The sequence below is a fragment of the Oratosquilla oratoria genome, chromosome 38 (genome assembly GCF_046742065.1).
Source record: "Oratosquilla oratoria isolate Oo_2021 chromosome 38, ASM4674206v1, whole genome shotgun sequence".
NCBI classification, from domain to species: Eukaryota; Metazoa; Arthropoda; class Malacostraca; order Stomatopoda; family Squillidae; genus Oratosquilla; species Oratosquilla oratoria.
In genome coordinates, this window is record NC_134814.1 from 26,523,525 (window position 1) to 26,539,016 (window position 15,492).

The following is a 15,492-nucleotide window of genomic DNA, read 5'->3' on the forward strand; positions in this document are numbered from 1 at the left end:
ATCAATCCGTGTGTGTGTGTGTGTGTGTGTGTGTGTGTGTGTGTGTAAGATCATAAGCCCTAGCCCAAGATCGGGCTATACGAGCTCTGAAGCTCTCATCCGCAGAGGCAATAGCTGTCAATCACGAGTCCAGCACATGATCCAGGAACATGGTGAAGCACGCGCGCGCACGCGACAATCCGGTAATTTCAACTATACTTAAGTACATATTTATAAACACACACGTGCGGGCGAGTGTGGAGTGAGGGAGGTGGGAAGGAGTGGGAGGGGGTTGGAGGGTGGAGGTGGGAGGATAGGAACCGGGAGGGGAAGGGTCTAGATGGAGGTAAAACAATCATGATGAGGAGGTGGAAGAGGAGGATAATGATGATGATGATAATGATATAATAATAATAATAATAATAAAATAAGAACGGTAACCGTAACAATGAACATGATGATGATGATAATGATTACGATGGTGATGATGATGATCATAATGATGATGATGATAATTATTACGATGGTGATGATGATGATGATAATGATAATGACAATGATGATGATGATGATGAAAATGACGAAGACGAATATTCTGTCGCCATTCTCACTCCCCTCCCACTCCCTCCTTGTTTATAATCCCACTAGGCGGATTCCTACAGCCCAGAGAGATAACGCTTAACTTGTATTTATTGAAGATCATTATCAATCGCTGACGACCAGACTACTACGAGACGGGAGTAGTGATAGCCACTGTTTATAGTAGTCGGCTCGCTCCATTTTTTATTCACAAATGAGAGAGCGAGAGAGAGAGAGAGAGAGAGAGAGAGGTAAAGAGAGAAAGGGGGGAGGAAGGGAGAGGGGGAAGAGAGAGAGGGAGGGAGGGAGAGAGTGGGAAAGAGAAAAAAAGAGAAAGAGGAAAGAGAGAAAGAGCGAGAGAGGGAGGGAGAGAGAGGAGGGAAGTGAGAGAGAGGAGGGAAGAGAGAGAGAGAGAGAGGGGGGGGGGAGAAAGAGAGAGGGAGAAAGAGAGAGGGGGAAAGAGAGAGAGAGAGAGAGAGAGAGAGAGAGAGAGAGAGAGAGAGAGAGAGAGAGAGAGAGAGAGAGAGAGGGGGGGGGGGCGAAAGAGAGAGATAAAGAGAGAAACAGACAGATCTCCTTGCACAGATGGTCAAGAAAAACACGCATTAATACGCTCGGATGCCTTTATGTTATTGTTGGCTTTCTGGAAGCGGAGACCGACCCTAACAAGGGCGTGGGAGCGAGAAGCGGGCGGGTGGGAGCATGTGACGTCATCGCCCACGCTCCGCCCACCACACTTCTCCACGCCCATAATTACCACTCTCCACACACATGTGGAACAACAAAACAAAACTTATGAATTCACTAAATATATCTCGTTAAGACATCCTATATTTTCTAGTGAATCATCATCTGGCTGTGTACATGTTGTTTGAGAGGAGATGGCTTGTTGCACCAGCTTTTCGGAGGGGGGGGGAGAGAGAGAGAGAGAGAGAGAGAGAGAGAGAGAGAGAGAGAGAGAGAGAGAGAGAGAGAGAGAGAGAGAGAGAGAGAGAGAGAGAGAGAGAGGGGGGGGAGGAGAGAGAGAATATTCATATACAAAATATATACTACGTAGGCCTTCTCCCTCTTCTCATCCCCCCAAACTCCCCCTCACAGCTATACTCCTACTCCCCCCACTTAAATCCCATACCAAACTCTCTCCCACTCCATCCCACAGACTAATATACAATCACACTTACATCGGTAAATATAAAGATGTTCGTCAGTCTCAATTACTTAGACATCGCTACAGTCGTTACTATTAATTTGCTGTACTTATATCTATGGGGTTCAACCAGGGGCGCCCACAGACTTTCTTGTGGTGGACGCACAAGGTATAAAGGGCTATAGGGAGACAACCAAGCGAAGCTTATCCACCTGAGGGGTTCGGAAATATTTTGAGTTTTTGCCACTTTTTGGTTGCCTTTTTGACATACTTAGGTCCATTAATTTTAGAAGTGAATTGCAGCCTTTTATTGAGGGGAAAACTAATGTAATTGTGTATCTTTCATTAAACATAAGTACCGGTGTATAGTAGTCTATTGCCCTGACTTGAATATGCAATGAATGGTTCAATGAGTTATAAAAGTTTATTTTATATATACATCAACTACATACAGTAATTGTTTATGACAATATCATGCATATATAGTAGTTGAAATAATAATGCCAATAGAATGTAGATATCATATGGATAGTACAAAAATTATATTCTATTATTTCATGTATTATGTATCCGATATTCATTAAATATACTACATAGATCCACATATATTCTAGTGCATACATAATTTTAACACTGATGCTTTACCACGTTTCTAATGTATGTAAAACATATACATTTTTCATTGAAAGTTCAGGGTTTTAGAAGGGAAAAATGTTTGAATTGGGGATCTTGTATGCTTGTAATGTCCAAATTGGACGCACGTGCGTCCGGTGCGTCCGCCTGCGGGCGCCCCTGGGTTCAACATACTTAGAATGATAAGGGTTACTCGATGATATAGGTAAGAATTGCAACTATCAGACTGAAAAAAATCTTCGTTAATTCTCTTACAATCACCATAATCTTCCCCCTACCCCCACCCCCATCCCCCACCTTGGACAAATTTAGCTTTAAGAAGGAAATGGGAAAGAACTGGTTTACCAACAGTGATTAACTAATGGAATAGACTTAGTAACCATGTGGTAGTGAGCGTCGAAACTATCAGTTGTTTTAAGAGGTTAGACAACTTTATGGTTGGGGATGACATGTGGTAATGGAAATGGAACTGTCTAGTGTAGGCTTTAGGGTCTCTTGCAGTCTCTCCCATTTTTATGTTCTCCCCGCCCCTCCTATTCTTGATGCCTTAAGGTGTGATTATCGTTCAACGATGATCGTTCATGACTCAACGATGATCGTCCAACTATTGTCTAGAGCACTAATTCTTTGTTTCTAGCATTTAAAAATAACTAGTACTCTAGATAATCGTCTGACGATCATCGCTGAGCCTTCAACGATCATCGTTGAGCGATAATCGCGTCTAGTTTTTCTCATAAGGAGCACCTCCTACTTGGAATTTCCGGAACGTGTCACCCACAGTCCTTCTCTAAGCTAATCCTCGACTCGATCTAAGTAATCCTTGCCCTTATCAAAGGATTCTTAGAAGAGCAGAGAGAGTGAGAGAGGAGGGCAGAGAAAGACAGACAGACAGAGAGAGAGAGAGAGACAGAGAGAGAGAGTCTTTCGCCGTGGTATGTTGTCTCAACATAATCGTACCTCTCCTTTAACCCCTTCGATTCGATGACCCTCAAGGTCCAACTATCTCAATTAAAATATTTAACACAGTGACGGCAAGGGACAGAATTACAACTGATTTACGAGAAATGAATAGATAAACAAATAAAATGTCAAAAACAACAACTATTACTATTCCTTACCCATCTCATTCCGTGAGCTATGAAAGCAACTGAAACTATTCCTAAAAAAAAAAGGGAAAAAAAAAAAAAAAAAAAAAAAAAAAAATCGGGTGACCTTTGTCTGCCAACCCATCGGGTAACCTATGTGCCCCTCACTCTCCACCGGGTGACCTATGAAAGCTCTCAACCACTTACCCCATCCTCCTCCTACTCCACCCACCCCACCCTCCGCCGCTTCCCTCCCATACTCTCGTCAACAAGGTTAGTGAAAAGGACGGGAGTGTATACAATGGAGTGACGCGGACTGGTGGGGGGAGGGGCAATGGGAGAGCATCTGTTGTAATAGGATGGGAGGGGAAGGGAAGAACAGGACGGAGGGAGATAGGTGGGGAGAGGAAGGGGGCGGAGGGGAATGGAATGCAGAAAGAGATGGAAGAGGAGGATGTGGAAGAGGAGGAGGAAGAGGTCGAGGGGGAAGAGTAAGAAGAGGACGCGGAGGACGAGGAAGAGGAGGGAACGGAGGAAGAGTAGAAAGAGAGGAGGAAGAGTAGGAGGAGGAGGAGGAGGAGGAGGAGGAGGAGGAGGAGGAGGAGGCGGAGAAGGAAGAGAAGGAGGAAGAGGGGGAGGTGAAGGAGGAGGAGGTGAAGGAGGAGGAGGAAGAGGAGGAGGTGAAGGAGTAGGAGGAAGAGGAGGAGGAGGAAGAGGAGAGGGTATGAACAAGAGGAAGAGGGTGAGGAGAAAAAGGAGAAAAAGGAGTAGGGTGATGATGATGATGATGATGATGGTGAGGAGGAGGAGGAGGAAGGGAAGAGGAGGAAGACGAGGAGGACGAAGAGAAAGAGGTGAAAAGGGAGTATGAAGATGAGGGTGAGGAGGAGGAAGAAGAGTAGGAGGTAGAAGAGGAAGAGGAGGAGGTGGTGGGGTAGGAGGAGGAAGAGAAAGGAGGAGGAGAAGGAGAAGGAGGAGGAGAAGGAGGAGGAGAAGGAGGAGGGGTAGGAGGAGGAGGAGGAGGAGGAGGAGGAGGAGGAGGGGTAGGAGGAGGAAGAGAAAGGAGGAGAAGGAGGAGGAGGAGGAGAGATACGAGGGACGTGGGAAATTCGAGGTCAGCGCTTATCTGGGTCTGGTGGCATCATTCCTCGTGAAAACAAACTTATTTGACACGATTGTGGGGCCAAGGGGCTTTGTGGGTCTCGTAGTTGTAGTAGTAGTAGTAGTTCCATGGAGGTCACTTAAAAAAATAGTAGTAGTAGTTCCACAATGATGGAGGTCGCTTTCCAACAAAAATAAATGCATTAATAAATTAAAATAAAAAGTAGTAGTAGTAGTAATAGTAGCGTTAGAACGGCTATCGAATCATATGAAAAGAAAGATAGCAATGGCACAGGATGATGGGGCGTCCAATTGGCTAACAGCACTACTAATCAGGGCAAAGGGATTCAACCTAAAAAAGAGAATTCAGAGAGGTCATTGCCCTGAGGATAGATGGCCATTGGAAAGGCTGCCTAACAGATGTTCCTGTGGTACATATTTTAATCCAAACTATGCGATGATATGAAAGCAGGGTGGATTCATCTGCATGAAACATGACGAGATGAGGGACCTCGCTGCCCAAATGCTTCGGGAGGTATGCCATTAGGATGCGACCATCGAACCAACATTACTCCCACTAGGAGGGGAGAACTTCAGGCACTGCATTTCCAACACATCAGATGAAGCACGAGTGGACGTCAGCGCAAGAGGTTTCTGAACACGGGGGAAAACTGGTCTTCTTTGACATACGAACGTTTGATCCAATGACCCCCTTTTATAATAACCTAACTATTGAAGTGTCCCACTCCCGAAATGAGAATGAGAGAATCAGGATGTACGAGGAGCGTATACAGAATGTAGACCAGGGCTCATTCACTCCGATAACCTTCACGATTTCAGGCGGGATAGGTTCAAGGGGAAAGACATTCTTCGCTCGTCTAGCAGAGAAGAAACAACACCCAGAGCAATATTGTAACGTGGATGAGATGTAGACTATCATTCTCACTCTTACGATCAGCTCTTCTATGTCTGAGAGGTACCAGGTTCCCACCCCCAAAATCAGCACACATACAAAACCTCGGGGTTAAGCAGGCTGTAGTAGGAAGTAGGATGAATGACCTTTTGTACTGGGCTTCATTAAAGTTAAAAAATGCAGAATATGAAAGGAGAATCGACCAGTCATTGGCGAGAGAAGGGACAATGAAATGTGTCTGTAGGAGACAGATCCTGACTGCTTTCAACACAGTTCCACGAGGATTTTATTATTACTATTATTATTATTAGTAGTAGTAGTAGTAGTAGTAGTAGTAGTAATTCCACAAGGATGGAGGCCCCTTTCCAAGAGAGAGAAAAAAGTTGTAGTAGTGACAGTGGTGGTGTGTAGTGATAATAGTTGTAGTGGGCGAGAAGTGGGTGGTGGATGATGTGTGGTGGATGGTGGGTGGTGGATAGTGAGTGGTGGATGCTGGGTAGTGATGATGGATAGTGGATGGTGAACAATGGTGTATAGTCGAGGTGATTCTGGATCTTTCCATGATGAATGAATTGTGTAGTGGTGATAGTGGATCTAGTGATAGTGGTGATAATACATAGTAGTGATGAGTTAAGTCTGATGCTGTGGCAAAGGAGTGGTGATGATGGTGGTAGATGTGGTAAGGTTTTCGTGGCAGTGAGTGTGGTAAATCTTGAGGTTTCGTTACTGGTGGTGGTGATGATGGTGAAAATGATGGTGATAAAATGGGAGGTGGTAAGAAGATATCCTGACTGGTGGGAGTTCGGAGGAGAGGGGAGAGAGGGAGAGGAGAAAGGGGGGAGAGACGGAAGAAAGCAAGGAAAGAAACAGGGAAGGAAGGAGGGAGGGAGGAAGAGAAGAAAATAGGAAAAGGTAGGGAAGGTGGAAAGGGCGAAGGGAAAGAGAGTGAGGGAGGGGAGAGGGGAAGAAGGCAGGGAGGAAGAGAGGAAAAGGGGGGCAGGGAGGAAGGGAAAGGGATGGAAGGATGGAAGGAAGAAGAGAGGTTGAGGGAGGGAAAGGAGGTAGGGAAGGAAGGGAGGAAGGGAAAGAGGGAAAGGGGGAAGATACCGAGTAGATAGAGAAAGGGCAAGAGATATTACTGGGACCTGAAGAGAATAAAACAGAGAGAGAGAGAGAGAGAGAGAGAGAGAGAGAGAGAGAGAGAGAGAGAGAGAGAGAGAGAGAGAGAGAGAGAGAGAGAGAGAGAGAGAGAGAGAGAGAGAGAGAGAGAGAGAGAGAGAGAGAGAGAGAGAGAGAGAGAGAGAGAGAGAGAGAGAATGACGTAGGTGTACCATGTACAGGAGTATGTGTAGGTGTACGTGTAGGATGTGTATATGTAAGTCTAGGATGTGTAGGTGTAAGAGGAGTAGGAGGTGTAGATGTAGGTGCATAAGTAGGTGTATATCCAGGAGTAGGTGTAGGATGTGTATGTGTAAAGCTAGGATGTGTAGGTGTAAGAGGAGGAGGTGTATATGTAGATGTAGGATCATGTGTAGGTGTATATCCAGGAGTAGGTGTAGGTATAGGTGGTGTTGGTTTGGGAGGAGGCTGACATGTAGTCGCTCAGTCTAAGGGATGTGTGGAAATGTCCGCAAAGACTTCGCAAGGTTTTCCACGAACTCGGAAGAGATCTGCGAGCTCGTCCACCCACGCGCGCTCGCGCACGCACGCACACGCTCAAAACCTCACGTAAAACTTATTGCTCACATAAGAACATAAGAATGAAGGAGACTGCAAGAGACCATAAGGGCTACATTAGGAAGCTCCATGTCTATTACCACCTGTCATCCCCATCCATAAAGTTGTCTAACAGTTTCTTAAAACAACAGATAGTTTCAGAGCTCACTACATGTTTACTAATTCTATTCCATTCGTTGACCCCTATTAGTAAACCAATTCCTTCCTCACTTATTACTTTGACAAGGTAGATGCAAACAAGGTCATCATATTAAGACAACTGGGCAAGACTCGCGGTAATGGACTTAAATTGGTCAAACTTAGATTTAAGAAGGAAATAGCCAAGACCTAATTTATCAATATACCGGTAGTGGTTAACGTATGGAATAGACTTGTAACCATGTAGTTAGTGAGCGCTGAAACAAGTGGTTGTTTAAAGACAAAATAACTTTATGGATGAGGATGGCAGGTGGTAAGGGACATGGAACTGCCTGGTGGCCTTAAGGTCTCTTGCAGTCTCCTTCATTCATATGTTATGTATGTTCAGAACATTGTCCAGTGACGAAAATGTTCACTTGTTGATTCCCTTCTGGCTCAACCCTGTCACCACTTCCGTTTTCCATTGGCTGTCGCCATGCGATTTTATTCATCTCGGCAACTCTCCTTGAGTGTAGAAAGGGTTAAACGAATGAATACGTAGGAGTGTGCGCATGCGCAATAACACGTTTATACTCTTATCTACACAAATTCAAATATACACAAGTCATAAAAGATGACGTCACTCTTTCTCTCTCTCTAAAGAGGGAACGCCAGGAGGCTGAAGGGAAGGGAAGAGGGGAGACAGTGAAATCATTTCGTGTTAGCCAGAATACAATAAATGTAGTGAGTCAACAAATAGAGAGAGAGAGGGGGGGGGCAGTTACAACAAAGAAGTACAATGATTAATTCGCTCACTCCTCCCTTCACCCTCCTCCCACTCCTCTTGCAAATGTCCTTGCCCACCCTACTCACAACCCACCTCCTCCTCCTCCTCCACCCCTTCCTCCTCCTACTCCTCCTTCTTCTTCCTCCTTCCACTAATACCCCATCTCCTTCCCTTAACACGACTATTTAGTCCTTATACTCTTCCCTTCCTCCCCCTCCTCTTCTTCTTTTTCCTCCTCCTCTTCGTCTTTTTCCTCCTCCTCCTCCTCTTCGTCTTTTTTCCTCCTCTTCCTCTTCGTCTTTTTCCTCCTCCTCCTCCTCTTGCTTACCCAGGATGTGAAGAGGTTTATTAAACCCCCTTCGTTCACTCAGAGTCGCGCCGTCTGTGCTGTTCCTTCTGTTGCTGCTGATGCTCCCAGTGCTACTGCCCTCCCATCCTCCTCCTCCACCTTCTCCTCTTCTTCGTTGGCCCTCGGCCTCCAAAGAAGAGGAGGAAGAAGACTTTGGGACAGGGCGGGGCGGGACGAAGCTACGAGGCGCCGAAGCGACCACTGTCTCCATGGTGGCGAAATGTCCTCCTCGGGATAGGCGAAATGTCCTCCTCGGGGTGGGTGAAATGTCCTCCTAGGGAGGGCGAAATGTCTTCCCGGAGGAGATTTGACTCAGAGGCCCTCGATGACCTTGGCTGCCACTTGCCGGCAACGTAAGGGCTCGTGAGAGGCGTGAGGGTATTATAAGAGCGTGAGGGGATATTATAAAAGTGTGAGTGGGGGATATTTAACACAGGTATATTCAAGAGCGAAAAGGAGCAGTTACATGAGAGGGTGTGGGGATATCTATGTCTGACGTGTATTAGGTTAGGATCTATTTCAGTACGAAAGGGGGTATTTGGACGTGCTGGGAGGCCTTGAGAAGGATATTGGGACCAGCGAGGGGTATTAGAATGGGAGAGATATTAGGGCATGATGGGTATTCGAGAGTGGAGCGATGGCGCACATGCTCTGTTCTCTCACGCGGACAGGCGCCCCCAAGTGAGTTGTGCACTTTTATCAGGGTCAGTGTCACCGACAACTCCACCAACTCCTCCTCCGAACGACAACGTGGCGCCTCCTTAACTCACTAAGAACTTAGCGACACTAAGCCTCACTAAGTTAGCACAGACGGGTTCCAATATATTCTGGAGGGTCTGATACACACAACGGGTCTTACTATGCACCAATAGGCTTTACTATACACTACAAGCCTCACTATTCACTGAAGGTATCACTACGAGGTATAGATTATTGTCATCACTATATGTCTATGAACTATATTCTTCACTTTCACTCATTTTCACTATAATCACGCATCATGAACATGGTGCCCTTTTCACCCAATTGTCTATAAGCAACGGCACTAAAATTGTCACTAACGCACTACACACGACGTATCCTGCTTGACACTAAGTCTCACTTCAGAGCTCTCACTATCCAAAGCTCTGAGTCTACTGCAAGACCCACCAAATGCTTTAGATCACATGACGCTGGTAGGGGGCCGACAGGCAGAGCCGTACACTACACACACCAGCCATTGCCTCGTCAGGAGAAAGACGCCTTGGGGGAGGTGGAGGAGGACATGTGGAGGAGATCCACCTCTTCGAGGACCACCACAAAGACCAAAGTCTGAGGAGGAGGAGGAGAAGGAGGAGGAGGCTAGTTGATAAAGAAGCACCCGTTTGAGTGCCACCATAAAAAAAATCGAAAAGAGGACGAGGAGGAGGAGGACGAAGAGGAGGAGGAGGCGTTGGAGAAGAACCCTTTCGAGGTCCACCACCACCACTTTCGAGGTCTTCCTCTGCCAGGAGTCCGCGCTTGACGAGCGTGTCAGCAGAGGATCGACCTATCAATGGTACTGAGGGTCCGGAGGCGATGGCGCTTAGTGACAAGTGTGGTGGCACCGGAAGGGGAGTATGGGCAGTCCCCGCTACCGGTGATCTGTATCATAGTAGGCTCCGAGGACTCGTAGGAGGCATGGTAACACTCCATGAGAAACCATGGAGAGTCAAACCGATCCTTAGGGGTTACTGGGCTGGCAGGAGAAAGAGGGAAAGAGAGAAAGAGAGAGAGAGAGAGAGAGAGAGAGAGAGAGAGAGAGAGAGAGAGAGAGAGAGAGAGAGAGAGGAGAAAGAGAGAAATCACGGGGGGCATGTGATATGGCCCCCCTATACCTCCCTATGACGTCACCATGTTCCTATAACTGGCACTCTTGCCCCCCCCCCCCCACGGATATGGGACAGATGCTGCTGGCCACTTCACCAGTCATCCTCACACGCGCCACATTGGAGTGAACAAACTTAACAAAAACAACAACATTTGACCCCAAAACACACATTTTCATGAAAATGTCTCACGTGTTCTTGAACTGAAGTATTACAAGTTGACTTCATGTAACGATTTCAGCATCATCGTCTGCTTCAGTGAGGAATCGGAAGCGATGACAAGTGGGAATCCAGTAATCCTTATACATTTCGGGCATTATATTTTGCTCGGTAAGATTATTTGCCTAATATCACAGCGTTGGCATTTTCGGTTAAAATGATCAGCCTATCGTACTTTGCTGCAACTCGAAGCAAAACATCCCCATCATTCAAAAACAAAGAATTAGTGCTCTAGAAAATCGTTGGACGATCATCGTTGAGCGATCGTTGAGCGTACCTTTATCATGACAAAGACAGGCTTTAGTGGAATTGTGAGGCTAAGTAAACAGCAGCAACTCCTTATATAGCCCTGCAAGCTTGGGCTATATAAGGAACCAGATGTTCGTCTACTATGTTATTTCTGAAGACGCCCTACTGGGCGAACGTTAAATACAATGAATCCCATACTCTGAGTTTGGCTTCTTTCCCTCAGAATTGTGAGGCTAATGATTAGCCCTCTTTATCTAAGAAAGCCTCAAATGTCGTAGCCCGAGAGATTCAAGGCTGGTAAGTTTGAAGGACATATGTTGGGTGACATTTGATCGTAAAGATTTTCCGCCGAGACTTTTTGGGATGCCTCAGCTTTGTGAGAAGGCGCAGTCCTGATGAAACACACACGGTCTTCCATGAAGTATTAACTCTAAGAAAAATAAAGAAATAAAGAAGAACAAGAAGAAGGGGGGAGAAGGGGGAGGAGGAAGATGAGGAGGAGGGGAGGAGGAGAGGAGGAGGAGGAGGAGAGGAGGAGGAGGAGGAGAGGAGGAGAGGAGGAGGGAGGGGAGTCTTCCTCATAAAAAAAGAGCCATAACTTTGTACCAAGGACTACTATTATACTAGTAGTCCTTGCTTTGTACTAACCAAGAAATTGTTGCTTTCACAGACATCACCTCACCCATCATCCTCGCAAACTTTAAAGCCAACAGATTAGTTTGGAAGAGGCTTCAAGTGAAAAATAAACTACTCATAAACTCACTTCCCACTCCTACGCAGTGGGAAGTGAGAAACCTCTGGTAGGGCAAAGCCCTGTCAGTTGCAGAAAGCCGCTCATTTTTTCCAGGACGTTGTTGGGTCGCCTCCCCGCCTGGGGTGTCGGGAACCTACGCGTCAGACCCGCAGTGGGTCCCGGGGATCGAACTTACGACCACCTCCTCAAGAGTTCAAGACGGTATTCGCTGGACTCAAATACTTTATGAGTCCTGTATTAACTGTTTAGCATTGGGACAACACATAGACACGACAACAACATATTAATGGTGGAAGAGTATTGGCGAGAATGAGGATGGAAGAGACTGCAAGAGACCATAAGGCCTACACTAGGTAGTGCCATGTCCCTTACCATCCGTCATCCCTATCCATAAAGTTATCTTCTCTTAAAATAGCCCATTGTTTCAGCGCTCACTACTACAAGGTTACTAAGTTAATTCCATTCGTTAACCACTGTTGGTAAACCAGCTCTTATTTATTTCCTTCTTCACTCTTTCCATTGTTTTGTCACTCTCTTCGCATGATTAAAATCATACAAGTTGCGAATAAAGTTATACTGTGGTATATGTGTTTACAATGCATAAGCACTATTGTATTCGTTTACAGTCGTATCCACTCTTTACACACTAACATCACTGTTTGTACATGTTTGTTTACGTAGCAATATCACTGTTTATATGCCAATCAATGACGCTTGTTTGTATTACACAAGCTTCACTGTAGGTCAGGTCTGTTTATATCATACCATCACTGTTTGCACAACAGTATCAATGTGTTTGCTTAATGCCTACAAGATAGCATATTTATGTTTACATAATAGCACAATGCTTATACAACACTGTACGTCAATATAAGTGAACTCTTTTCAGTCAGCCTCTCGATCTTGACCTGCTGACCTGCCAGTGACACCTGTGAGGTCAAGGACGACCTACAGCCTGGAGGTCAACCTTGACTTGTGCACTACGAGGCCAAACCATGTTTTCGTTCACATCGAGGGCAGTAAGTTGGGTTCACTTACTTCGCTGAATGACAAATGGGTATACACTGAGAGAGAGAGAGAGAGAGAGAGAGAGAGAGTTGTAGGCCTGTAGTTTACTATCGTTTCTGTCCTTATGGGCCATCTTGCGCTACTCCCGTACGTTATCTTATGTTGTGTATGTTGATATAGTTAGTTAAGAGTATGTGAAGAAGAAGAAAAAAAAGAAAATGCATAAGAAAAAGAAAAAGAAGTAGAAGAAGAAGAAGAGGAAGAAGTCACCATCAATGTGTTTTGGATGTCGAGTCATCAACTTTATATATATATATATATATATATATATATATATATATATATATATATATATATATATATATAATGTGTGTGTATATGTATATATATATATATATATATATATATATATACACACACACACATTATATATATATATATATATATATATATATATATATATGTGTGTGTGTGTGTGTGTGTGTGTGTGTGTGTGTGTGTGTGTGTGTGTGTTTTGGCTAATGCCAAGACGATTTCATTCGCTATGCTCCCAGTCAATCGAGACCACCATCGCCCCTCTCATCCTCCCGCACTTGAATAAACTCGTTTTATATAAACCAGAATAAAATCTACTTAATCACTCTCAACACGATGACGCAACAAGGACAGAAGCGCTGGAGAAGTGTCCGGGACGAGTTAAGCGGGCCATCCACGATCAATATTATTGCGCAATATTCCGTATTCTACAATATTATTGACAGTATAGGGACGGTATTCAAGAATGGCACAATATATTAAAGACATAAAGGAATGACACAGTATATTGAAGACATCAAATACCATAGCTACACCATCAATAATATTGTGCAAAATATTAAGCAATAATATTGATCGTGTAGGGCCCGTTTTACATTCATTCGATCGATATTCTTCCTTGCCCCCCGGAGTCCGTCCACTCGGAAGAATTAAATCAATAAAGACGTCTTTATGTTGCCACTTGGTATTTTCTTTCTCTAAACACACACACATACACACACACGCACACACGCTGTGCATAGATTTGTAGAATAACGTGGAAACAGCCAAGTTCAAACCCATAAACGAATTCAAGGCTATTTTTGATAATGACAACACAAAAAAAAAACGTAATTCACAAGCGGAGCTCAGTTACTGTAAATTGCAAATTTGGTAAGAATACACAAAACCACTAAAAAGCACACACACGCGCACTTGCGCGTGTGTACATCACTATAGACGCACAGAAACGTTTACGTCACTACGGACGCGCAAAGAAACGTTTTTACTTCACAAGTCACTTGTGCCTTACCTGCTACCATCACCGTGAGACACATGTCCTTGATTGTGGCCATGGACGGCTCACGGCAGCATATCATGCTGTATGAATTAATGCTCCTTCTTCAGGATCTTCTCTAAAACGCGTGGAACGCTGAGGTTCCTTCCTGAGGGCAAAGGAAGAACACAAGGTCCTCCTTCTACTCGTGACCTTCTTTCGAGGGTGACTGGCGAAGCTCCAAGCAGGTTCTCGGATGGTTCGGGACAGCAGGGCGGGGCGGGTGTGGTTGCAGATCTTCGTGGAACATCGATGGAGCTCGGGCGACGTGGGGAAGTTCCCCATACGTCACCGAAGTCTTCCAGCTCACCGAGTTCGACCGCTTAGCTACCCGTCCTTCTTGGCACCACGGGAGATTGCTCGGGTCCTTCCCGCCACGTGCCCGTGACTCAAGTGCCACTTGAGTACTGTCCCCGTAGATGTCCTTTTAGGGCTTAAGATCCGGGGCGTACGCCACGAGACGCTGAGTTTAGGAAATTCACGAGCGGTTCGTAATAGCCCCCACACACACGATCCACGCGTACCAACTGCACAGCTGAGCGTGACTTTTGATGGCTTTCTCACTGACCGATGACGTCATCGTGCATGGCGGGAGGGTTGGTAAGCCTTCCACGCAATGTAACGTTTCTACGGAAGCCCTTGGTCGGTCTCGTCGAATAAAATCGTATGGCGACTGCCTGAACGAAAAATTATGCAACATTCGTGAACGTGTTATTACTTACTTGTTACAACACTGGCATACCGTGAGCACTTGGGTCAATCATCTACTAGCGCACTTTTCGCACTCGTTTTCATTTTATTTCGTCTTCAGAGCGAACGATACTTTGTGCAAGTCACCGCTCAAGCCTTTGATTCCATCTCGCGTGCTTTTAACACAGGTCAACGCACTAATGTTGCGTTGAAACTTTTTCTACCGATTGTACGCAAGCGAATCTGCTCCCTTCTAAACGCGCTTCCCACCGGCGCCAAACACGTTCAGCTATATCGCTAATTCACCCACTCAATTACAGAAAATTAAACACTACGTAGGCAGGGACCCCGTTAGTGTAAGCCCTAGGGGCAATTGTCCTCTAGAGGGACCCGGGCAGCCTTTCTATTTAGGCAATCAGCAGCAACCTACCCACACAAGATATACCACTGCTTCCCCACCGCACGCTCGGTAAGCTCTACCTTCACCTCCTTCAGTTGGCAACCCTTATGTAGCACCGGGTGGCTCTGAAGGGGTCTCCTGGGCACAGTGTCCTGGGGAACTCCTCCAGGAGACGATGCCGGGACCAGACCCCTGGTAAGGGCGTCTACTGCCGCTGTCGTCAGGAGCGCCTGCGATCTCCTCTATATTATCTGCACCACAACTTCGCTACCACTGACAGCGACGACGTCCTCGCCCACAAGGGGGCCCTCCTCCTCCTCCTCCACCTCCTCCTTGCAGCACATACAAATATGCACATTACACATGCACGTGTGGCTTGAGTATGTTCGTGCGCGCGTCTGTTACAATGTGTGTGTGTGTTTGTGTTTCTCTCTCTCTCTCTCTCTCTCTCTCTCTCTCTCTCTCTGTGTGTGTGTGTGTGTGTGTGTGTGTGTGTGTGTGTGTGTGTGTGTGTGTGTAAGTGCGGGTTTTCTATGGTCTTGGACCA

At 45.8% G+C, this 15,492-nt stretch overlaps 1 protein-coding gene across 6 annotated transcripts in view; it reads right to left on the reverse strand.

Annotated features, from left to right (window-relative positions):
• LOC143020029 (uncharacterized) overlaps positions 1-15,207 on the reverse strand; it is a 179,612-nt gene extending 164,405 nt beyond the window's left edge. For 5 of the 6 annotated variants that reach the window (XM_076176157.1, XM_076176154.1, XM_076176156.1 and 2 more), the window contains exon 1: positions 8,407-9,950. In XM_076176157.1, the coding sequence (XP_076032272.1) occupies positions 8,407-8,638 (232 nt within the window). In that variant the 5' untranslated portion in view covers positions 8,639-9,950. Of the gene's footprint in view, positions 1-8,406; positions 9,951-13,831 lie in introns of those variants that run through there. The other variant, XM_076176155.1, reaches the window with a different exon arrangement.
• Positions 15,208-15,492: the final 285 nt, after the last annotated feature.